Consider the following 25,595-nt stretch of genomic DNA (forward strand, 5'->3'; position numbering starts at 1 on the left):
TCAGCGAAATGAACTTTTATTTTCAGATTGAGCCAATCTGTAAACCACTTTACATGACAGTTATTTAAAAGTCATTGAAATTACTTAAGTTTAAGAGATCGTTCAGCTTTTTAGGAACTCCTGAATCTACAAACTCAAACATATTACCAACTGTGACACTGACCAAGTCTCAATTCACAAATAACTCCAAAAGATTCTCCTGAGCGCCTGTGTTACGTTTCTATGAAGACAAAGACGCAAATCAATGTTACAACTGCACAAAACAAAAGACTTTCCAAAGGATACAAGTAACTCCTACTGAAGAAGGCACAAACTGCTCGATGCTCGTTCGTGTCCCGTCAGCTTCCAAATGAGGAAAGAAATGGTTTTTTAATTATTGTTGTTTATTTATTTATTTTTTATTAATGGTGCTGCTTGTTGGCGGCAACGAAAGCGTGAAATGGTTATGAAAACCTGATTAAAAACTGGCTCAGCCATGAAACGTTCCGATAAATCCTTCGTTTCTGGAAGTGAAATGTCTAAAGTTTTCCTCTCACCTTTACAGACGCCTACATTTCAGTTTGCATGTACAACAATAAATGTTTGACATTCTTAAGAGTCAGTGAAACATCGAGTCTCCAGACACCAAAACCACTTTACCATAAAGTAAATGTGCCCACAATCACAGCAGCTCTAATCGGACAGCTCGATTTCATCCTCTAAGCCTGAAACAGTCAAATTAACAACTGCATTAATAAATTCAGAAACACTGGAAACAATTCCAAAGGCTACCTGTTAGTTTGTCCAGATTTGTGGTTTTTCCACTGTTAAAGTGGTTAATTTGCAACTTTGCCATTTTAATGAATAAACCATCAGGAAAGATGATACAGTTCTGCTGACTTAACAAAAACTGCCTTTTAGAGAAGACACGTGGTTCAAGTCAGATTATTTAGGAAATGTTGCTCACAAAAAGGCAGTTTGTACATTCATGATTCTCTTCCAGAGAGTAGACCAGCTCTGTGCACTCATGTTTAAACACTAATGATCAGGGAGTTTCTTTCATGAAAGTATCAACAAATGTCATCAAAATATGCATAAGATTTGTTACACAAACTCAAAGGAACTGCCAACCTTGGTACAAAAACATGCTCCTCTATCTTAAAGGTTGAAGAGCGCATTCTCCACCCGCTGCACCCACCTGTTGTTTAAAGTTTTGGGCAGCCAATCAGAAGATACGTAGAGCTAAAGGAGTGAAGCAGCCAATTTCAGACAGAATGAACTGAGAGCAGGCGTCAAGCTCCCTGTATGGGTTCATTATTTTAAGTTCACTCATGCTAAGCTACTCTGTCTGAAGAAGAAAGGGGGAGAAAAAATATCAGCAGAAACAATAGACTTTCAAAAGAGACGAATTCACTGAAGTTTATTTTGAAATGGGGTTTGTTACCTATAAGAAAACTTCAGATCTGACATTAACAGATAACACTGCAGGTTGAAACGGACGCACTGTAAAGCTGTCCTGGAACCTAGATGTAGAGTGGTTCTGAAGGAGTGCAATAAATATTTTCAACCAGAATGCAGGCTAGGTTTCACCTGCTTCCCCCTTGAAAACTACTTCAACTTCACTAAAATTCCTTCATTGGCAAAAAGCAATTAAACAAATGTTTTTCCTGCATATGTGGACCAAATCCCCCCCAACCACACAAAACTCAAAAATACGCAAGAGTGCAAAAAACTCAGTGAATGCACCTCCACGAAATGAAACGGGAAGAAGCCCTTCTTGTCCACAGACAACACCAGTAGATGACATAACGGAAAGATTGAGATCATCATTGCACTTCAGTGGATTAGAGTCCGTGGTGGACAGTGTCTCTCTTTCGGTCCCCAAACCACGAGTCCCAGGTCAGCTGGGTCTGCAAGGTGCAGCCTCCGGCCTTGAGGTCGCACGAGTACCCGGCAGGACAGCAGTGCTTTGAGTCAAAGCAGCAGACGGCCTGAGAACAGACACAGCGTGTTCAGCACCGAATCAATCGGCAAGGCTCAAACTTATTTTATTCTAAACAAACATATGAGCTGAATGAATTCAGCAACAATAAAAGTCGATTATCAAAGATGAGTAGTAGCACAGCAACATATAGTATACCTGCTAAGTTTTAACATAAACATTCCAAAATCGAGCCTAGAACAAGGACCATCCAAAGTCACGGCTGGAAGAATGACTTCAAATGTAAATGAGTGGGAGGGACTGACAGGTGAACGTACCCTGGGGGAGGGGCAGCAGCTCCACTCCGTGGTGGAGATCTTACAGCAGGTGTCTCGTTTGGAGCAGCGAAACTCGCCCCTGCCATCACACGCCACATCCTCCTCGTCCTCCTTCACAGACTGTAGCACTTCGATCTGAGGGATGGTGCTGAGGTGGTGGTAGTGTCGTTGCTTCTCGCATGTTCCTGTCTGCATGTTGCAGGTGTAGCCCTGAGGGCAGCAGTGCTCGTGGTCAGTGCAGCAAACAGCCTGAGAAGAGACCACGATGCCAGATATTAACATGTTACAGCCACGAGTGAAGCATTTCAGTGATTCCTATTAAGCTTTTCCCTATATACACTATTGAACACTCCAAAAATATGGTCTAAATGGCAATTGTATTTCCTGCTGTAAGCACCAAATTTGTTTAAACAGGAAAGAAAGCCGGTTTTACATCACTATTGAAACTGCTGTCTGATTCATTTTAGTCTGTTGTGAAACCAAATGATATTCTACATCAGCAAGACACTGCAGAAATGTCACAGATCAGTTTGTGATCTTATCAAATGAGCACCTTTGTGGAAAACTCGAGGATTTAATGACAGTCTGAACATCACTGATGCACAAACCTTGAACAGCGGGCAGCAGCCCCACTTTCCGGTCTTCAGCTTACAGCAGGTCGTCCCTGAAGCGCAGCTGCTCTTGTTGTCACATTTAACGTCGATCACGGCGCCCGGCTCTGTTACAGCGCTCACTTTGGCGAACCACGGTATAACATGGGAACCTCTGGAGCAGGAGAAGTGGTGGGGCTCACAGGTGTGTCCGCTGGGGCAGCAATGGTTTCCATCTTTGCAGCAGACAGCCTGACGGGCAACACGGGTAACTGACACTCTCCCATTTAAAAAGAATTAATAATTTAAAAAAGGGAGGGGTTAAACTCACGTTCGGCAGAGGGCAGCAGCCCCATTTGTGTTCCTTTTCCATGAAGCAGCAGGTCGTGTCTCTGGGACAGCTGGTCTGGGTGTCGCACATGTTCTGAGTTGGATGGGAAACAGTCTGGCCGAGCTCCTCCTGCAGGGCTGGGATCTTCTGCAGCCAGGCCACACTGAGGCCACCGGGTTTGTCACAGGTGCCCTCTGCCACATTGCACTTGTAGCCTTTGGGGCAGCAGTGCTCGTGATCGTTGCAGCACACAGCCTGGAACGAAACAAGGAACGAGTTCTACATCTGGTCATCTGGATCCGGTCTTTTATCAGTTCCCAGAGTCAGAACCAGACACGGAGAAGCTGCATTCAGCTTTTATGCTCCTTATATCTGGAACAAACTCCCAGAAAGCCTCAGATCAGCTGAAACACTCAGTTTATTTAAATCCAGGTTGAAGACTCACCTGTTCTCAGCTGCATTTGAATAAAGCACCAAATCCACACTTTAAGCTTAAATTTCAAAACTTACATTTAACTACTGATTTTATCTACTGTTCTGATTTTATCTGTTTTGATTTTATATACTGTTGTTTGTTTGTTTGTTTATTAGTTAGTTTATTTGCTTGTTTTATTCAATTTTAAATCATGCTTTTTATTTGTTCTTGTTTCTAATGTCTCTGTAAAGCACTTTGAATCACCTTGTTGTTGAATTGTGCTATACAAATAAACTTGCCTTGCCTTACATCACAGACTGAAATCCTTCAAAACATCACAGGCTGCTCTTCTGTTGATGAAACAGCTGAAAAGTTATCCTCATTTTATTTGACACCATATGATCCACCTCTAGTCAGCTTCAAAACACCAACTAATTGTCTACTATTAAGAGTTCTGTTGTTAAACCACTGGTTCCAGGTGTAAATCTCAGTGTTTCCTGTTACATCTTCCCAAAAGAGAAGGAGTATTTTGGATGATTTAACACATCTATACATTTAAATTCAGACTTTTGAATTTCGATCAGTTTGTCTTTGCCTCTGAAAAATCCACTCAGGTATAACAGCTGTCTCAAAGTAGAAGTACAGAAAATCTCTACAGTCACATGAGGGAGAACAGGGTTGAGAGCATAGGTTGACCAAAATTACTGAAACTGTGCAATGAAGTCACTGAAACAGCCACTTTGACGGGCCCATGCCTGATCACCCGGTCAGCTGCCATGTGACTGAAACAGCAATAAGGATCAAGTTAGTCTGATACCGGTCTGTGACTGAATGGGGGTCATGTAGACAATTGCACTCAGAAGAGAAAAAAAAAAAAAAACCTTTAAAAACAAAGTTGCTGCAGGATGGAAACTTAACTGCAACGTTACAATGTAGCGCTTGGCAACATCCCATTTTTATGGATTAACAACAAAACAACTGGCTGTTAACCAGTTAAGTTGATTCCTGTGAACAAACAAAGATGAGATGTGGTCAGCCTTCAACTGAGACCAGTTGCCTATTGGAGGGCAGCCCATGTAGTCAGCTTATGGCCGGGTTGTCGTCCAAAGGTTGAGCATTTTTCAGGCTGGTCAACACATCTAATTGCCAACAGTTACAGACCAAATAAAGATTCAATCAGAATCAGAATGGGTTTATTGCCAGATGTTGAGGTTTACAACATTAGGAAATTGCTGCGGTGCTTCAGTGCAGACAATATGAATTAAAGTGCTATGTAGAAAGAAAGATATGTGCATGAGATATATACATGAGAATAAGAATTATGAGTGCTACGTAGAAAGATATATACATGAGTGCAGGTGGTGATCAGTGCCAGACATGAAATGATGCAGTGACACAGCGTAGGGTCATGTGTTAGTGGCGGGGACAGTCATGTGGTTATTGTTCATGTGTCCAACAGCAGAGGGGAAGAAACTGTTCTTGTGGCGAGAGGTTCTGGTGCGAATGGACCGGAGCCTCCTGCCTGAGGGGAGCAGGTCAAACAGACTGTGTCCAGGGTGAGAAGGGTCAGCTGAGATCCGGGCTGCACGCCGCAGTGTCCTGGAGGTGTACAGGTCCTGCAGAGATGGGAGTCTGCAGCCAATCACCTTCTCAGCAGAGCGCACAACACGCTGCAGTCTCTGTTTGTCCCTGATAGTGGCTCCAGCGTACCACACGGTGATGGAGGAGGTGAGGATGGACTCGATGATTGCAGTGTAGAACTGCAGCATCGTCCGTGTTGGCAGGTTGAATTTCTTCAGCTGCCTCAGGAAGTACATCCTCTGCTGGGCTTTCTTGATGACGGAGGTGATGGTGGGCTCCCACTTCAGGTCCTGGGTGATGGTGGTACCCAGGAAGCGGAATGAGTCCAGAGGTGATGGGGGTGTCAGTCAGGATGATGGGGGGGAGTGGGGCTGTGTGCTTCCTGAAGTCCACAATAATCTCCACTGTCTTCTGGGCATTCAGCACCAGGTTGTTGTGGCTGCACCAAGACACCAGACGTTCAACCTCCCTCCTGTAGGCAGACTCATCCCCGTCAGAGATGAGCCCAATGACGGTGGTGTCATCTGCGAACTTGATTAGCTTGACAGACTGGTGGGTGGAGGTGCAGCAGTTGGTGTACAGGGAGAAGAGTAGAGGAGAAAGAACACAGCCCTGAGGGGAGCCGGTGCTGATGGTCCGGGAGTCCGAGACATTCTTCCCCAGCCTCACGTGCTGCTTCCTGTCCGTTAGGAAGTCAGTGATCCACCGGCAGATGGGATCAGGCACATTCATCTGGGAGAGCTTGCCTCGGAGATGGTCTGGAAGGATGGTGTTGAAGGCAGAGCTGAAGTCCACAAACAGGATCCTGGCGTAGGTTCCTGGGGAGTCCAGATGCTGCAGGATGAAGTGTAGGGCCATGTTGATGGCGTCGTCTACAGACCTGTTGGCTCTATATGCAAACTGCAGGGGGTCCAGGAGGGGGGCCGTGAGGGTCTTGAGATGGGAGAGGACTAGGCGCTCAAATGACTTCATGACCACAGATGTCAGAGCCACGGGTCTGTAGTCATTTAGTCCAGTGATCCTAGGTTTCTTGGGGACAGGGATTATGGTAGAGGACTTGAAGCAGGCACATGACATGCCTGCAGTGAGGAGTTGAAGATGCCAGAAAACACTGGGGCCAGCTCGTTTGCACAGTGTCTGAGGGTGGCAGGAGACACACCGTCTGGGCCGGGAGCTTTCCGAGCATTCAGACTCCTAAACTGCTTCCTCACATCTGCTTCATGAATATGAAGAGTTGTGGTGGGAGGAGGTGGTGTGAAATCCTCTTTTGTGTGGGGTGAGGGGGCGGGTGTTGCAGGTGAACAGTTTGAAGGTGGTGATGGCTCTATGGAGGGGGGAGAGGTGGGGGAATGAGTGTCCAAAGTGCCTCTATTGTTGGGGTCGTTGGAGGTGTGAAGGCTGCCTGATGGCTCGTCAAAACGACAGTAGAAGTCGTTAAGGGTGTTGGCTAAGAGCAAGTCATCAGTGGAGTGGGGGGTTTTAGGCTTGTAGTTTGTAATATTCCTAAAACCTTTCCACACAGAGGCCGAGTCATTCTCTGAGATCTGCTGCTGCATCTTCTCAGAGTGCTGATGTTTGGCAATGTCCACTTCCTTAGTGAACCTGTACTTGGCCTCTCTGTAGCAGTCCCTGTCTCCGCTTCTGAACGCCTTACTCTTTTCCAGCCACAGCTTTTTGAGTTTAGGAGTAAACCAGGGTTTGTCATTGTTATAACTCACCCTGGTGCGTGATGGCACAATGCTGTCCTCACAGAAGTGGATATAGGAGGTGACAGTGTCCGTAAACTCGTCCAAGCTGTTAGAAGCAGCCTTCATTGTGTCCCAGTCTGTGGTCTCCAAACACGTGCGAAGCTCCTCCACAGCCTCGTTGCTCCACAGTTTTTTGGTCCTCACGACAGGTTTGGAGAGCTTCAGCCTCTGTCTGTACGCGGGGATTAGGTGGATCATGACGTGATCAGAAAGTCCGAGTGAAGCGCGCGGCACCGCGCGATAGGCCCCGCTGATCGTGCTGTAGCAGTGGTCCAATGTCCTCTCCTCTCTGGTCGGGCATTTAATATACTGCTTGTATTTCGGAAGCTCATGGCTCAGATTGGCTTTGTTAAAGTCCCCAAGAGCAATGATGAGAGAGTCCGGGTATGTCCGCTCCGTGTGGAGAATCTGCTCTGCGAGTGCGCACTGAGCTGCTTGCGCATCCGCGTCTGGCGGGATGTAAACAGCGTCCAGGATGAATGAAGCAAACTCCCGCGGAGAATAAAACGGTTTGCAGTGAATGAAAAGATATTCCAGAGAGGGAGAGCAGTGCTGAGCAATCACTGTTACATCTGTGCACCAGCCACTATTGATGTAGAAGCAGACACCTCCACCTTTGGTTTTACCGGAGAGAGCGGCCTGCCGGTCCGCGCGCAGCAGATGAAAACCCTCCAGCTTGAGCGCGCAGTCCGGGATGTCCTCACTGAGCCACGACTCCGTAAAACATAAGACACAGGAGGAGGCAAAGTCTCTGTTCATGCTTCTCATCAGGGCCAGTTCGTCTATCTTATTCCAGAGTGAGCGTACATTAGAAAGGAAGATCCCAGGAAGGGCCGTTCTCAGTCCGCGTTTCCTCAAACGCACGAGTACGCCGGCTCGCTTACCTCTCTTTCGACGTCTCACTTTCCTGATCAGAGTCAGCAGTAAATCTGCCGCAGATGCGACAAATATTGGAAATAAATCCACAGGCGTTGTAGTCCTGCAGTTAAGGAGCTCAAAATGAAATACAAAGACTACTTGTCAATATTGAGTATGTTTCCCTGATTGCCATAAGTCCCCATGACAGAACTGCATGGAGGTTGTTTTGAACAGAGTGTAACACTAACAGTGTGAGGTTTCATTATAATTACTAACTGCATGGAGTGTGATTATTGTTGAAAATGAATAAGAAAATCAAAAACGATAAAAACCCTTTCTCTTGGAGGTCACATCCCCTCCAGGGAGTCATGGGGGAAATATGGCTTTGGGACCTTTTTTAGTATTGGTGACAGTGCTGGAACTTTCAATGAGTCTGCCTTATGGCCTGGGGGAAATAAAGACATTGGGGGACGGTTTTATGATTGACAACATATGGAAGAAGGTACAAGACGCACCCAAGAAGAAGAGGAGTATGCTGGAGAGAAGGAGAAGAGCGGAGTAAGTGGAGATGGGATGCTTCAGTAATTCCTAGGACCGTGCACCAAAGTTTGAATTAAAAAACATCTAAGCTATAGTTTCCTAACACCTAACCAGCCTGTGCCAGGAATTTGTATCTGACATCCATCCACGATTCCTAAAAGGACCTCTTAGTAAACAGACTGATTACTCCTTGAAATATAAAACAGCATCTCCTTGGGACAAATGGAGATTACTGAGTTTATTGAATTGTTTTTCTCAAAAAGATTTAATAATCTGAATTTAACAATTTCTTTTTTTTGTATCTTCATTGTGTACAACCTGTGGGATGATCCTACCCAGGCCACTGGATCCTAAACCTAACCATTTTGCCTTAAGAAAGTGTCCCTAGAATGTGGATAATTTGGAGGATGGTCTTAACTAGACACATGGCCCTAAACCTAACCACCTTGGCTTGGCAGACACTATTAGAACTGGAGAATTAAAAGGGAAGATGACCCTGCCCAGGCCGCATGACCCTAAACTTAACATCTTGGGGGAAATATTAACAGTTAGTAACTGCATTTGGGAAACCTAAACCTCATAGTGGGGAGCTAATTTCTTAAAAATGCCAAGCATTTGGGGTAAGGTGGCCATGAAATAAGAATTAATTTACCCTCTTATTTATTTTAAGGCCTCCGCTGACCGACTGGACCTTTTATCTGATTTCGTTGTAGTGAGGTCTTCCCCCCATCATCTATTGGGGAGTATAATGGCTGTCCTAGTGCAATAGGAAAAGCAGCCTTTCAAGTTGTGGTTTTCGTTGATTGTTTATTCAATTACTCTTAAAAAGCCATTCTTAATATAGGGTCCTTATTATTATGGGTTGCCTTACATAGCCTTTTTAATTTTGGAATGAAGGTGAATATGGGTTGATTGTTTATTTAGTTTTTATAGATTTTTTTTATGTATTTTCTTTTTTCTTTTCTTTCCCTGTTTTTCACGTTCCTGCTCCGGATGTTACCCGTTGTCGGGTTCTCCCCCTGGTCCGCGACAGCCCTAAGACTCCCTCCGGACCCCACCCCCTTACCTAGTTTTTTTATTATATTTTCCCTCTCCATCCCCATTTGATCTATATTTGTCTTAACTGTAGCTTTGTTTTTTTTCCCCATCCCTCTCTCTCTCTCTCTCTATATATCTATATCTATATATCTATATCTATATCTATATCTATATCTATATCTATATCTATATCTATAGATATAGATATATAGATATATAGATATATATCTACATCTATCTACATATATATACACATATATACATATATACACACACACACACACACACACACACACACACACACGTATACACACACATATTTTATTTTATTAAACCATCCTCAGTAGGATGATGTTTTTAATCATAAAGATTATAAATAATAATTTTATGGTTTTGAATGGTATTATCATGGGTTTTATTTTTATCTTTTTACAATTTTCTATGGTTATTTTTATTTTTTTCTTATCAATTCCATATGATATTTTAAATGGGTTCTTTTTATTTTTAATTTTGTTGTTCTTTTAGAGAGAGGCCTGGACACCTTTTAATATTGGGGAGGGATCAGGTGACATGAAAACATCCATGTAACCTATGATTACCAATCCTGGGAGGGGCCCAGGACTTGGGCATCTCCCAGGAAATGTGTTTAAATGCCTCGCTCCTTCCTGACACCCAGTAGCATGTATCCCTCTGAAGAAGCGGTAACTCCGCGAAACGTCAGGGATGCTAGACCAAACTTATTGGAAGAAAGGCGACTTTTTTTTAGCCCTTCCAGAGATGGGCGACAAGTAACTTTGTTTAGCCCAGTCATATGAAAGACTATTTTAATTGACAAACTTTTTTCATAACTGTAAAGTGGGGAGTTTTTATTCACCTGTAGCGAACTGTCCGTGAACTCTAAACGGGAAGTGAGAGGTGGCGTTGGATCTGAGCGAGGCATCGGTTTGTGCACCTAAACCCTCTTGTTTTTTTTGAGTCTTAACCGACCAACAGACACTGACGCGGGGACGCCCGTGGTCGGTGGGACTACTATATTGTTCGGGTCCAGGATGGAAGCACACCGGTTGGAAACGCCACGACTGCAAGAAGACGACATGCAGGATGGCGGATGGACGTTTCCACGCCACCAGCGAAGAGCACGGAGGAGACAGAGATCACTGAGCCTGAATCGAGTGGTCCAACAAACACAAAGAAACTCAGGTGAGCTCCCCACTGACAAATAAAAGGTACAAAACAATAACTTTGAAACCTTAGGTGAAAGTTCGGCTGGTGGTGGTCTGGCTACGCATGCTGGGGGTCGGGAGGGGATGAGGCACGGGGAGGGATGGGGTCGCCCGAACATGAGACGTGTTAGACAACAAGGAGGACAAGATGCCCCCGCACCAAATCGTGCACTTGATGCTGACACAAGGAAGAGTGCGAAGAATATATTTAAATTAATACAGACAGTACACCATAAAAGTGTGATTGAGGAAGCACGCGACACGGGCTTATACCCCAGGGGTATGATAAAACAGGTGTCCAGGCTCTCTAGTTTTATAAAACCGGCTGCGCCCACAGAACAGGTTAGGAGGCAACTTGAGCAAAACACAGACTCTTGGATGTCCAAAAATCTAGATATTCTTTATGATCATTATGCCACTGTTATTGAATCTTTAAAAGGAACTAGAAAGACTGAGGTGTCATTTCAGGTGGCAAAGATGTGGGCTTTTAAAAGATACGGGGCTCGCTTACGAGTTTCTACAATGTCAACAGTTGAAACTCTGCTTAAATCGTCAGGGGAAGAGGGTGGAGGGAGGGCCCGCTCGGAGGCCGGCCACACACGGGAACAGAACACAGCACAGAGGGGGGGGGGGAAGATCGGGGTTAATGCCGATTAACTTGAGAGATGACAATGAATTTCCGCCCTTACCTACAATGGTGAAAAACCAGACTGCTAGTAGCAGTAATACACAAAATGTTTCCCATCAGAAAAACCTATCATTGGGGAAAAGGAAAACTATTTCAGAGGAGCTGAATGAGCTTCAGACTGTTAATGCCCGTGCGCCGGCCACCTCGGGAGCCCTCCCGAGGGTAATTGTAGAAAAGGGGAGAAATGTAGATGGGGGGAAGACGGGAGAGGGTGGGAGTAGGGTGGAGGCAACAGCCAGAGTCAGATCAAACGTTGTGGTAGATTTGGATGAAACTGATGACATTCTGCCTGCCTCTTTGTGCTCCCCCCCTGTGTGTCCCAGAAATACTGTGCGCCGTGACTTGCCCTTAACGGCCGCGAACAGGTTGCCATCTGAGCCCGCCACCCCTTCAGTTTCTTGCTCCACGTCTCGCGCAGGAGAACGGACGAATGGTCCGGACCCTATAATGAAACAACAAAAGCAAGTAAAAATCCAAACCTCTGCTGAAACAGGTGATAAGGTAGTGGGTGAAATGACGATTGAGGCCCTGCAACAGCAGGAGCCGGCGGAAAACCTGAGCAGTGACTCATTGGACCGCGCTGATCCCCACTATTTTAATATTGAGAGTAATTTTCACCTGAGCGAGGAGGATAATGAGAGCAATGGCTCGGTGGCAGAGTTTAAAACCGTGCGGCAAATAAAGCAGAGGGAGTCTCACAGCGGACGCGGGCTTACGGGAAAGGGAGATCCGGTCGGGGCGTGGGTGGAGACGAGGGACGCAGAGAGGGGATACCATACGCCTACGTACCATCGGGCGAGACCTAGTAGGAAACTACAGGATTGGAGAATTAAAGTTGACAAACCTGTAGTTTTCTTGGGCGACTCCAATCTAAATAGAATACCCCCCTTTGAGAATGATCAGGTTCAGGTAGAGAGCTACCCGGGTGCGAATTTTTATCACTTTTTTAACCTGTTGGAAATGACACCGGTGTGCGAAAATGCGGCAATGGTGATTTTGTCTGTAGGCCTTAATAATAAGGATCAGGACCCCCAGAAGACCTCAATTAAACAATTACGCAAGGTGGTGAATGGGGCGAAAGCCGTGTTTCCGGGTGCGGACATTTTTGTAGCCCACATTCACTTTTCCAGATCACTGTCCAAACTCCAACAGACAAATCTCACTATGATCAATAACTTCATCAGTACACATTATAATTATTTACCGTGTATACCGCAACAATACTTCCATACCACAGCTGATGGCATTCATTGGACGAGTGAGACGGCTAAAAGTATCTTTGACAGCTGGTGTGAAGGCCTGCGACTCAGCGTGGGTCTTACGATGTAGTATTGTGGGCTAATGTATGTGGGGGGGAATTTGGGCCTGTTTGGGAGCGCGCTTGCAGCAACACCGGTATGCCACACGGGCAGATCAGCTGCGCTCCACAGTGGCCACTCACTTCAGGGAACGCACAGAGGAGGCCCTGAGCATCGTGAGCCTACAGGCCAACCCGGGCTGGTCGGTCGGTCAGCGGAGTAAGATGGAGAGAGTTTGATGCCAGGATGTTATTGTCATCTTTAAATAGTTCTTTTGTGGGTATAGAATTTTTAGTACATTTGGTATTTCTTTGATGTTGTCAACACTAAGTATATGCAGTATATGGTCCAGAATAATCAATCAAGACCCCAATGTCGGAGGGAGGGAGAGTTTTTAGAATATAATTATAAGTCAGGCTTTGAGAGTGTGGTGAGAAATAAAGAAAGTTTCAAAAGAAAAAATGGTCTGGAAACCTGTTGTTTGCTTCATAACAGAAATTCTGTGAACAGATCATAATTATATTTCTAAGCAAACTGTCACCGAAAAAAAAAAAAAAAAAAAAAAAAAATGAAGTTTCCCTGAGTTACAAGCAGGCTGCTGTCCTGTTCCATTTTGTGTTTAAACTAGTGTGAATGAGACATTACTGAAATGCACTCAGAGCCACAGCTGACTTCTTATTTTCCATCCTCAGACTTGGGTTTGATTGACATTTTCTAATCATCACACGTCTTAAGCTGGACTGTAATCACTGTTCACATTGGATCTAGGATTACCTGGGGACCTCTAATGAATTTAATTCAGGATTAGGAGGGGCGTGCATGTGTCTAAATCACATAAGGTCCCCTGGTACTACTAATCCTGTGCAAATAGGGCTTAACAGATGAGTATGAACTTTCAAGACCTGGAAGCTGGAATCTACAAGCCTACTACTACTACTACAGTAAACAAATAACCACCCAGAAATAGGTCATGACCTAAAGATGAGCCACTTATGCACCATGAAAGCACTCCTGGGATCACACAGAAAAAAAAAAAAAAAAAAAAAAAAAAAAGAGAAATTACAGAGGCTCGGTGGTTAATGTTAACCAAATCATTACAATTTCTGTCGTGTTTGAATGTGCTGTGGATAAAAATAATTCAAGTATCAGTAAGAAAAATTAGAACAGGATGTCAGAAATAACCACAGCTGACACCAAGAACAAACAAACCCTTGGCTATTTGCACATCAAAGTTAAATCTGGCCAGCACATATGATCAGGAGGCAGAAAGGAGATGCTGACCTGTGGTAAAGGGCAGCAGGCCCACTGTCCGGAGTTCATTTTACAGCAGGTGGAGCCCCACGGACATCTGGTCTTCTCATCGCATTTCTCATCCTCCACCTCCAAGGTTAGAGCTGCTACCTTTGTCAGCCAGGAGACGGGCGGAGAGAAGCCCCGAGGGTCATCGCAAGTTTCGGCTGCCAGGTTGCAGACTTTGCTGTGAGGGCAGCAATGGATGTGATCATCACAGCAAACAGCCTGCAGGTACACACAATACAGACCAGGAGTGTTACACCGAACTACTAGAAAGCCATGTAAGCCAATTGATTTTTTTTTTTTTTTAATTTACAAATGTAAACTCTTAAGATCATAAATCTCCTGTGTGAGCGTCCTGGGCAGCATTAATTTAGCACATCTTTCCAAAGGCGGTGATCGGTACCCGCTCCCTCATCGAGTCTGCTTGTTTAACACACACCAATTTGCTCTGAGTCTTTGAAATAAATTGGCATGTTTGTTTACGAATTAGCTCATTGTTACTAGCTCACCCGCTGACCTGCGCCACTGTTCGCCCACTCACATCAGCATGAGTTTGCCCTCCTCAGAAAAATCTGGCTCAGTTCTCTGTTGATGGTTTGAGCCTGATGTACTTGTGGTTACAGGATTTTCATGAGCTCAGCATTTTGAATACTAGAGACAAGACAGAAGAAAGCAGTCCTCACTTCAGCCCCGGATTACCTGACGCAGCGGACAGCAGGCCCAACTGCCACTCGCAGTCTTGCAGCAGGTGGATTTCCCAGGACATGTCGTTGATTTGTCGCACCTGTTGTTACTGTCTTCCAGTAAAGGAAATACCGGCACGTGTCCAAGCATGGGAGTCACGGCGTTACCTGTGGAGTCGTCGCACGTGGAGCTTTTCAGGTTACAAATGGTGCCGTGGGGGCAGCAGTGCAGGTGGTCCTCACAGCACACAGCCTGCAGGGATGAGGAACAACCCAGACTTAGAGTCTGCAAATGAACTACTACATTACCTAAAGGAGAGTCCATTAATAAGCTCTACTCGTGTTTATTAATGGACAATAACTCACATGAGTTACAGTCTCCCTGTCGGAGAGGAGAACAGGTCATTAAAGGAAAAGTGTACCTGTGGTAACGGACAGCAGGCCCAGTCTCCTTTCAGTGTTTTACAGCAGGTGCTTCCGTCAGCACAGGCCACAGAGTCGTTGCAGGGGATGGAATGGACTGAAAGGTCTGCAGAACAATAAAAATCACCACCACAGAAGCTAACATTTTTAGATTCCTGTAACACTGCTTGACTCAATGAAACGTTTTGAGGGAAACCCCCCCCACAATGCAGCACAACCAGATATACATTTCACACATTCTTCTTCCTCCTTGTCAAATTTTGGCACAAAGAAACCCAATCATTGACAAGATGAAAACAGATGGAGAAAAGCTTCTTCCCACTCCACTCAAAACGTTAAAGTTGACGAATTTCAGTCAAACAGATTAAGGCAACATTACTGAAGATATTAATAAAACATTTGTATTAAAACATGTTTTTCTCTGAAACACATTAAATATTTAGAGTTTGATCACAGAAGATGTGACGATGGCCGTCTCACTCACCTTTTCTCTGGACTTTAAGGAGCTCGGTTGCAGCTTCTGCCAGTGTCATGGTGGGGTTTCTCTGGGTAGACTCACAGGTCCTGTGGTACAGGTCGCACTCTGAGCCTGCAGGGCAGCAGTGGATGCGATCTGAACAACAGATGGCCTGAAAGAAGTAGTAAATCTTTGCAATCAATGATTGTGTGAAAGTGAGAACTCAACCTCATCAAATACTGCATTTCCTCCCCCGAGCTGCTCTCCTGGGCCTTTACTGCAACTACCTTCATTTATGAGTCTTTGTGCTTTCAGTAACTGAAAAGCTTTTGAGCAGAGCTCAGGTGAAGGACGTACACTGAAGAATATCCCTGCCTCGATTTTGCAGTGTTTTTGGCTAATTATCCATTCATTTTGAAGCACTGTGCAGCTTATTCTGGTTTTTCAGTCTAATGATTACTTCATTCATTGCAATGTTGTAGCGTTTCTTTCAACCTCGTATTGACTTTCAGAGGAAAACTACCAAAAGGAAGTCTTAACACTTTGAATCAACTCTCCATAAGTATTTCAAATTCATAAATGAAAGGAAATTCCAACAGGGACTCATTACATTTGAGCAAAAGCAGCCTTCAGTTTGTTAGATATGCCACTTATTTGATATCTAAAAAGACTAAACACCTGATAAAATATTAAAAAGCTTCACAATGACCTTTAGCTAGTAAGAGTCGGTCTCTCTGCAACTTCCTGTTCATCTAAACTGACCCCATCGCTCAGTGACTTCATACTACTTACACTGGGCATTGGGCAGCAGCCGTAGGTGTCGTTGATCATCTTGCAGCATGTGGTGTGATCAGGACAAAATGACTTCTTGTCTGGACAACTGACTGAGGGGATGACAGAAGTGACACGGGATCCATCAATAAAATCCTATTCAATGTTTGTTTTTTAATTTAAAGATAAGACTTACTGTCACTGGCTACAGCAGGGATCTTCTTCATCAGGGGCATGACGGTCTCGCCACGCCTACACCGTGAATGCTTCAGGTCACACTCCATGTTGGCAGGGCAACAGTGAAGGTGATCCTCACAGCATGTGGCCTGCATGAGATTCAAACACAGGATGTTTTAGCCTTATTAGGAACCCTCGTGTCAATGTTTTCCTCCAATCAGTACAGCAAGAATCAAACAGCTTTAATTCAGCAACATAAAAATATGGAAAATGCTGGAAACTGTTGGAATACTTTAATTCAAATCACTTGTACTACATCTACAGCATTTATATGCACCTTTGGGTATGGGCAGCAGCCGTACTCTCCGCTGGGTAGCAGACAGCATGTGAAAGCATTCGGGCAGCTGAGTTTCCCATCAGGGCACGATATTGAACTGCCAATGGAAGCTACAAAAGTAGTAAGACCTAAAGAGAAACGCAGTCTTCTGTTAACACTACAGTATCATCTGCATATAAATTTAGAAACGTAAGTGAATACATGATCATCACATTTCACTGTTTATTTATATGATGTAATCCCCACCTGGGTTATTCCCTCTCCTTCTAGCAGGTAGTTTGGCCAGCAGAGGGAAAGACTCCAGCGAGGCAGAGACGCACCGCAAGTGAGCGATATCACACTTCGTTGCCTCAGGGCAGCAGTGGCGCCTATCGTCACAACACACCGCCTGCAGAGAGAAGATCACGGGATCGTGAAGCACACCAGCACTATAGATATACAACTGGGACATGAAAAATGAACAATTGATGCACGTGAGACATTTTAATTCAGTATATAGAGTAGTTTGAATAAAACAGGCAGATGTGCCTTTCTATTAAAGCAAATGAGCACTGATTGCTGAATGTGCAGCCAACAAACACCATCTGATTCCAAGGAAATGCTGCAGCTTCAATGAGTTTTAAATACTGAAGAAATTCAAAGTGTTTCATTTGAAGCAAATAAATGTCTAAAACTGGTCATTTCACTCTGAACAGACATTTATTTTATTTTCCACCAGGAGTATACAGAGATTATAAGACTTATATTCACACAGTATTAGCCATTATCAGAATATGAAAAAGCTGAAATGTATAAAGTTTTCATTTTTGGTGTGTCTAAATCAAATCCTAAGTGTCTGACATTTTTAACACTTACTTTAGATTCTGACATTTCTATAGTTTTAGCTGCTTTCAGGATCGATCAAGTTCTCCCCTCTTTGCCTTTGCTGGCAGCTGCAGAGTGCTGACATCAGCAGCTATGAGTGATTCAGCAAAAGGTCAGACTCACTAATTTTGACTTCAGAAAATGTGCAGTCTGTGGCAGACGTGCAGTGTCATTCTGTGTTGCCAGCCAATTTGTTCATGAAGCAACTTCAGAACCACACAACCACCCCTCAATGAGTGTTGAGGCAACATGATTGAAGACATTGGCAAATAGACGCAACACAGACAACCACAAGTCCAATGACACTTTGTTTTTTTTAATATAAAATGAATGATCACCGCTAAGGATTTAAAACAGAGTCATCACTAAATGAAGTGTCAGGAATTTGTGGTAGTAGAAGGGTTGCAAATAAACTTAAAGATTCTTAAAGCTGTTGCATTTTCTAAGCCTGTGCATCCTTTACATCATCTATAAACATGGTCTGAAACCATTTCAATGTGTGTGTGAAACTTGAGGCAAACTGAAGTGTGTATTAAACATACAGTGTTGGTGAAGAAATACATCACATTTCATTTTAAACAGCTACAAACTTTCATAGGCAGCCTGTCAAGAACTCATGCAAGAAACAGCTGATCATTTTTTGGTGTGAGAAACCTGGGGCTTGTGTGAGTCAGTGATTTTAGGCAAAGAGATGGCGTTTGTGCTTATGTGTGTCACCTTGGCTAAGGGGCAGCAGCCCCAGGAGCTGTCAGGAAGCTGGCAGCAAGTCGTGTCATCCGGACACTCAGACACCTGGTCCGGACAAACGACTGCCTTCACCGTCTCCTCGAGCTGAAGCAATCACATCACAGCCAACGCATACAAATGCAAGGACGCCACATGGTCAAACAAACAAAAGGCTTAAAAACACTCAAATATGAACAGTTCAAGGAATCAATAGTCAATTAAAACACACTGAAAATCACTCCAGCCACAGCGTAATATACATATATAAAATATAGATTTTCCTTGCAAGACAAGAGAACAAACAACTGCTGGAGAGATTAAGTCCGTGGAAACATCTTGGCGCTGCACCAAGAGAGATCAGGTAGCCTCTGTGGGGGAGGTCGAAGCATCTGTGCTTGTAGTGCCATCGTGAAACCAACACTATTGCGCCTCTCAATACTCTGCACGTTTCAAAAACATTCCCCGCACCTCTTCAAACACCTTATTTACCCATGAGTGTTGTTCTTTTAAGTCATTTGTTTTTGGGGTGGGAGGAACGTACAAAGCAGATCAGACAATTCCATTATTTTAACAAATAACACCAACTGAGCAAACGTATCCAGATAACAAAACTGAGCTTGGTTCACTGGAGATTCCTTTAAGATAATCTTCCAATGGTTGTTGGTGGGGTAATCAACGTTAAGATGTCTAAAGACAGAAGCTAAGCTTTGCCCCACCCCCTTCACCTGAGGCTGGGTCGGGAGTCGTGTCATCCACGGCAGGGAAACTGTTTTATTGACGCATTTCTCATGGACCAAATCACACAGGGTGCCCTCGTAACAGCAGTGGAGGTGGTCTGAACAGCACTCTGCCTACAGAGGGATTCAAACAGAGTGTAAGAGAAACAGGTTCACTGAGAGGAAACTTAAAAATTGAAATCAATTTTAAGTGACAGCAAACTGACATTTTATTTTACAGTACTATTTTTCCCAAGCAGAACATAAATACTGAGTTTTATTAGTTTATAGTACAAAATATCCTGCAACTCTTGTACAAAAGTCATATAATATATACTGTCAATAATATGCATAATGTTCAAGGTCATTCTATGAAACTGTATGTTGACTGTTTTGTTCTATTAAACTTTCTAATACTATATTTTTAAAAGAACTCCCCTTCAGCGTGTGAGCAATATGAACAAGCTCTCAAAATTAAAACACCGTCAGGAGGAAGACGCCCCTGCACAGAGGGAAATAAAACCCCGTGTCATCCTCGATCAGTACAACGGACACTCAGTTCTCAGTGAGAGCGCTTTATGGCTGAGAAACGGCCCGAGTTTGAGCGCTAGCCTTATTCACAGCTAGCTTCTAGGAAAATTGTACTCTACAGCTCACATGCTGCAGGTTTCCAGTTTTACTCATTTACTGTGGCAGAACAAGCCAGAGTGGTGTCTGTGGGTAAAACTGCCATGTGACCCCGCCTACTGCGCCATTGAAGGCCCTCTAATGACTGTTTTAAATGGATAAAAATACTCTTTTCCTCATTAAGTAGTCTTCATAGTCATGAGAAAGTTATTTTCACAGGACCCTCTGCCGTCATGTGAAAAACCAAGTACAAGCCGTGACTCAGCAGATCGCTACAGACAACAACTTAAAGTAATTCTTTTCTACATGACCATGAGGCTTGGACTTTGCAGTGGAGGAATTTTCCCCACTCTTTGCAGTGTTGCTACTGATCCTTGAAGCATGTAGCATTGATTTGTGCACAGCTCTCTGAAGGTCCTGACTATATTTCTGTTGGGTTGAGGTCTGCAGCTTGACCTACTACTGCAATAACTTCAGTCTTTTCTCCCCCCCCCCATTCTGTTGTAGATTTGCTGCTGTGCTTACAATCATTGTGCTGGTGCATGATCCAGTTTGGACCACGCTTTGACCATTTGACTCTAGAGTACAACGCTGTGGCTGTGAAACAAACCCTCAGCTCTCCACCACTGTGCTGACATTTGGAATGACGTTTTAAGATTAGAGTTGATAAAGCATGTACTTGGGGCTGGAACACGTGACCCTGAACCCTCCCTTATTTATGCTGCAACAGGCCTAGGCTGCTGGGCACGTCCCATGATTGTTAATGATGTTATTAATAATCTCGGGCTTTCTTCCACAGAGCATCTTTTGTCACGTCTTCCTCCCCTTACACTCGACCGGTCGTGGCAGATTGCTGCCCCTCCCTGAGCCTGATTCCAGGAGTTTCTTTCCTGTTCAAAGGGAGTTTTCTTTCCCACTGTTGCCAAGTGCTTGTTCATCAGGGTCATCCAATTTTGGGAATTTCTTTGAATCATTGTAGGGTCTTTATCATATAATATAAAGTGCATTGAGGTGCTTTTGTCATTTGGACAGATTACATCAAACGTTATTTATACAGTGCCAAACAAACATTGTTCTGCAACTCTTGTGGAATATTCACATGCAACTCTGCAAACCTAAGCTGTGCTGCCATGACAAGGCACTTTTTCCTGACACTTGTAAACAAGTCATACCCGTTTCTTTTTTTTGTAAATTGTGCGTCACAAACTTAAACACGCTGAGGCATGTAGAGTGTGAGATGCAGATCTTGGTTTTTTCAGTTTAAGCACTGGACAGTCTGATCTCATGGTAAACGTGCCGGGACCTGAACTCCTGGGAAGACTGGCAACTGTATCCAATGTTTTCCACTTATGTAGAATGACAGACTTCAGACTGACTGGAAACTGCTTTCTAACCCTCCCTTAGATTGATGGGCAGCAACAACTGCTCCTCTGAGATCATTACTGGCATCTTCCCTCTTCAGCACTGTGTTAAACACACAAATGCTTTAGACTAGCAAACTCTTCGTCGCTCACACTCACTGATGATCGATGAATCAAGTGCATTTGGTTAGCAGTACCTGGCTGCTACCCTCGTCTTAACTTATAGAAGCACGATAGTGTACTTGATTAACATCCAGGTCAGACACAACAGTGACGGGTAACTCACACGTGGTAGCGGGCAGCATCCGTATCCCCCCTCAGTATTCTTGCAGCAGGTGTTTTTGTTCTGACATGTGTGTCCATTGGGACAGACCAGCGCCGAGCTCAGACCCAGCAGGGCCAAACACAAGAACCCCATCTGCAGAGCCTGAACACAGGGAACAGAGGACAGGGCTGTGAGCGATTAATACAAACCCTTATGGGGATTTCTGGGTTTTATTCTGGCTGTGAGTGAGGAGGAGGGAAACAAAGACAAGTATGCTTAGCAGCTGCAAAAGAATTTCAACTGAAACTGGATTTCGCCACTAAACAAACCCAGATCCTTCTGAGATTGACGTTCCCTTCATATCATAACTACTTTATGTCCTAAACAGCAGCACTATAAATGGCAAGTCACGAGTTCAAGATTCAATTATTGGCTTTTGCAAAAACTCAGACTGAAAGTGACTCATGTCTATTATTTTTAGTTGGCCGCTAGCATCATTAACAGCCTTTTAGCTCAAGCAGAAAGAACAGAATAACAGACTTAACCGACTGCTGAATATGTAATGAAAAAAGATTTAGTGCCAATTTAAGACTGGTTTTCCTCTGGACTGTTGTGATACAGCAGTGACTTTTTGTCCCAGAAAAACTAAACTCATTGGACGTTCCTGCTGGCTCATGTCACAAGTTTGTGATAACATTTTAATTGCTATACATTTTACAGGCTGGATGGAAATAAATAAAAAGTTTTCCATGTTATGAAGGTGGTTCACTTCTTCCTGGAGTACATAGCCATGATGTTATTATCTGCTCCAGTGCCGGTTAGATTCCACGTTAGAGAACAGGTAAGAAATCGCCACCTACAGACCAATTAAGTCTTCAGAAAAATGGCATCACCGTTCCTGGAAGAGCTCTTGTTCATCTTGTTTGTCTTTGTTTTTCCTCAAATGAGCATCAGGAATGAAAACAGATTATTAATACCACTTTGATGATACACACTGCTAAAACACAGGTTAAGAGGAAATCACGAGAAAACACAAAACACTCTGAAATGTCTCCTAAAAGTCTGGATGCTTCTGACAAGGTGGCAATTCTGGGCTGAAACCACAAATATTTCCTCAAATATAATTTAATAACAGTATGCACTGTAGACGGCAAGCAGTAGCATCTGTGGCAGGGATTTTAAACTCAGGGCAGACAGCTGCAGTTTATGGAGATGCTTTAATTTTAATACAAGTGAAAAGTTTGCCTCATGCAGCCTCTTGGAATTTAATTTTGTTAACAAGAAGCCTTCAAGTAGTCCAAACATAAACTTTAACTTTTATAAAAGCTTAGCCTTATAGAACTCCTCATTTTACATCTAATTACAGTTCAATTCAAAGATGACGCCTGAAACTGCCCAAATATGAAAATGAAGCTTGCTTTTACAGCTCTGTCACTTGAGACCAAGTTCCAACAAATACATTTTGCTGTAGTTAAGGACTTCTCATCTTTTGCAGATTCTGTACTGAGAATGAAAAAGGGATGTTCAAACTGAACACATGCAACATGTTTAAAATAGCGTTATGCGTCTGCTCAAAACGTCAATTTTCACTTTCATATTTTTGTACTAGGTTAGCGTTGGGGTGTTTCTTTGCACTTCTCACTCTGGATAGCGTCCATATCTATTACTGATGGCATTCAGCTCCACTGCCATGAGCACAGGCAAATGCAACCTTTCAAATTTTATACACCTCAATACCCATTTAGCTTCATGAGTTCCTGTTCTACTAGAATCATTGCATTCTATTATTTAAAGATTTTACATCATTGCATTTCACAGGTTTCTATTTATTCGTTTCCTTCTCTTTTCTTTAACCTAAGTAAGACACCTGGTTTGTAATAGAGACATGTTCAATTTCAAAGATCCTATAGTCCCTCTTAAGTAGCTACTAGTACTGCAAAAAAGGGGTGGAAGAATTAAAATGCAATGTTTCTAAAAGCACAAAACACAAACTGTTTCTGTGCAGTTTGTCTCTCAGCCCGATCTCCAATTAGAGAGACTGTCCAACAATAAAATATTAATGTGCAATACTCTCAGAGATCAAGAAGATGTAGAGAGAGAAAAAAAAAGCAAACATGAGGGGAAGATTAAAGATTAGGGACTGCTCAGGATGCTGACATTTGATAAATTTCCTGGCTTATGTTAACTACGGTCATATACAGATCCACTGTCTTAATCAGAGAGCAGATCTATAAGTAACGTGCTGCTGAAATGATCTGATCAGTTCATAAGATCTTTCAGCTCTGGATTGACGTGCTGTTCATGGCATTTAGTTCAAGAGCACAAATCATTAAAGTAAATTCAAACAGGTAATCCACTTTAGTTTCACCTGCCAGATTCTAACTTTTACCAAATCGTCACACTGGCTACAAACTAGAAAGGAGTCATGATGGCTCATATAGTGGCTCAATCTCAAAATTTCTACCCAGTTTTTTTTTAGGTTTAGAAAAACTGTCCCAGGTCATTTTGGGAGCAGTGACCCAAAGTGTTTGTGCAGGTCAATCCTGTCACCTGAGCAGACAAGTAAAACCTCAGGCATTGCTCCAGCCCAGCATGATGTCAGTCACCTGAGACAAGGTGTGAAAGGACAGCATTCCCTCTCTAAAACTCAAGAAGCCTCTTGGATGACAAGTAAAATATCTTCAAAACCTTATGAAGTCCAGCTGCCTTATATTCCAGATCTAAAGACTACCATGACCCAGATAAGTGGGAACCTACACAGACAACCTACACACGATGCCAAAGGGCAACGCCACGACACCCATTTAAATCTAACGTGGGAGGGCAATATAAACTAAAAGACAAACAGATCTGGTACATAGCAAATGAAAATAGATAAGAAAAGGCTGCACCAACAGGGCAATAATGGAAGGTCTAGTTTCTTTGTAAACACACGTTAAGCTCACATTTCAATAAAAGACAAACATTACTGTCAACGACTTTAAAAGAACAACTGCAACAATTCATAACGTGAAAGATTGCTAAACTTCACCTGTGCATATGTCAATATATGGTAAAGCTCGGGGATGGGGTTTAGTCGCTTTCCGCCCACTTTTTATTTATTTTTTCTTAAATATACAAACTAAACCTTTACAAAGCCAATACTGAAGCAATATATACGAAATAAAACATTTACCATGATTAGCAGGAATCCCGAGAGCAGGTAGAAAGAGTTTAATCGTTATCAGCACTGGGCACTTTTCTGCATACTCCTGAAAAACAACAGTACACTGTCAGTCGATGTTATGCTTTTAGGAAATACTGCATTATACTACAGGGGGTAAAAGGAGTGACAACGTTTAAGAAAAATAACCTGGAACTTATAAAAAATACCAGCTGAAAGGAGAGAGCTTTCTAACGCTAGCTTTTATAATAAAAATACAAGTTAGCGTAGCAGGCTATGCAGCTAAAAACAAAGCTAGCTGGTTTAAATGAAGTTAAGCGGATGTTCTCTTTTCTTTTTCTTTTTTTTAAATCAACGTACGAAACGGAAATCATCCTCTTACCTCGCCTGAAGGGTCACATACATGTACCGTTTGATGTGGTAGTGACAGCCTGCAACACCCAGAACGCACAAAGCAAACAGTCTCTGATAATACTTATATCACATGACGCCTGACACGTGACTCTACAGGCTAGCGTCTTAAAGGGCCAGTACACTGCAGCGTTCCAGGGTTAGGAAAATAAAACAACAACAACAAAATAATATAAAAATAGAATATTAAATTAACTTTTTATCTATTGCATTATTTGAATTTATGAAAACTTACGACACTGGCACAGATGTGGTAAGAATTCAAACATCACAAAGTATTGAAAGCACGTTTTCTGTAAGAGAAGGACGTTATAACTTAAAGCGGTGGGCAACGTCAAACCTACGGTTTTCGTGTTTGTGTGTGTGTGGAGAAAAACCATGGCAAAAGTTGCTTAAAACACATAGTCTTTATTAGGTATAATAAAAAGATAATGATGGTTGAATTTCAAATAATATCTCTGTTTGTTTAGTTTTTATATTCTTTTTCTACTCAGATTTTGCAGTCAACATTCCAAAATTGGAGGCATTTTCCTTTGACGTGCGGAAATAAAATTGCGGAATTATAAAAACTATATATGAACATTTTTTTTGCATTTCAAACAGTGCATAAATTATGTGCAAATATGTATGTTGATGTTCCTGAAGTTTCTATCAACAAGGAAGCTGAAACAATACTTCAGCACTTATGAAGAAGGATTAATTATATGTGCATACTTTCCACTCCTAGATGATTAGAATATGTAAAACATTATTGTTATTATTGTATACTT

At 43.1% G+C, this 25,595-nt stretch overlaps 1 protein-coding gene across 1 annotated transcript; it reads right to left on the reverse strand.

Moving 5' to 3' along the window:
• On the reverse strand, window positions 1-24,912 carry grnb (granulin b). Its single transcript, XM_026177956.1, has 17 exons — window positions 24,797-24,912; window positions 24,427-24,502; window positions 21,273-21,413; window positions 19,008-19,133; window positions 18,274-18,387; window positions 16,939-17,080; window positions 16,693-16,820; window positions 16,375-16,504; window positions 16,200-16,291; window positions 15,435-15,579; window positions 14,950-15,056; window positions 14,544-14,780; window positions 13,830-14,066; window positions 3,160-3,414; window positions 2,847-3,080; window positions 2,239-2,487; window positions 1-1,970 (listed from the first exon to the last, which is right to left on the reverse strand). The coding sequence occupies exons 2-17, from the start codon at window positions 24,427-24,429 to the stop codon at window positions 1,824-1,826; spliced, it is 2,487 nt and encodes an 828-aa protein (XP_026033741.1). The 5' UTR covers window positions 24,430-24,502; window positions 24,797-24,912; the 3' UTR covers window positions 1-1,823.
• Between the last annotated feature and the right edge of the window lie 683 nt (window positions 24,913-25,595).

The sequence above is a fragment of the Astatotilapia calliptera genome, chromosome 8 (genome assembly GCF_900246225.1).
Source record: "Astatotilapia calliptera chromosome 8, fAstCal1.2, whole genome shotgun sequence".
Taxonomy (NCBI): Eukaryota; Metazoa; Chordata; class Actinopteri; order Cichliformes; family Cichlidae; genus Astatotilapia; species Astatotilapia calliptera.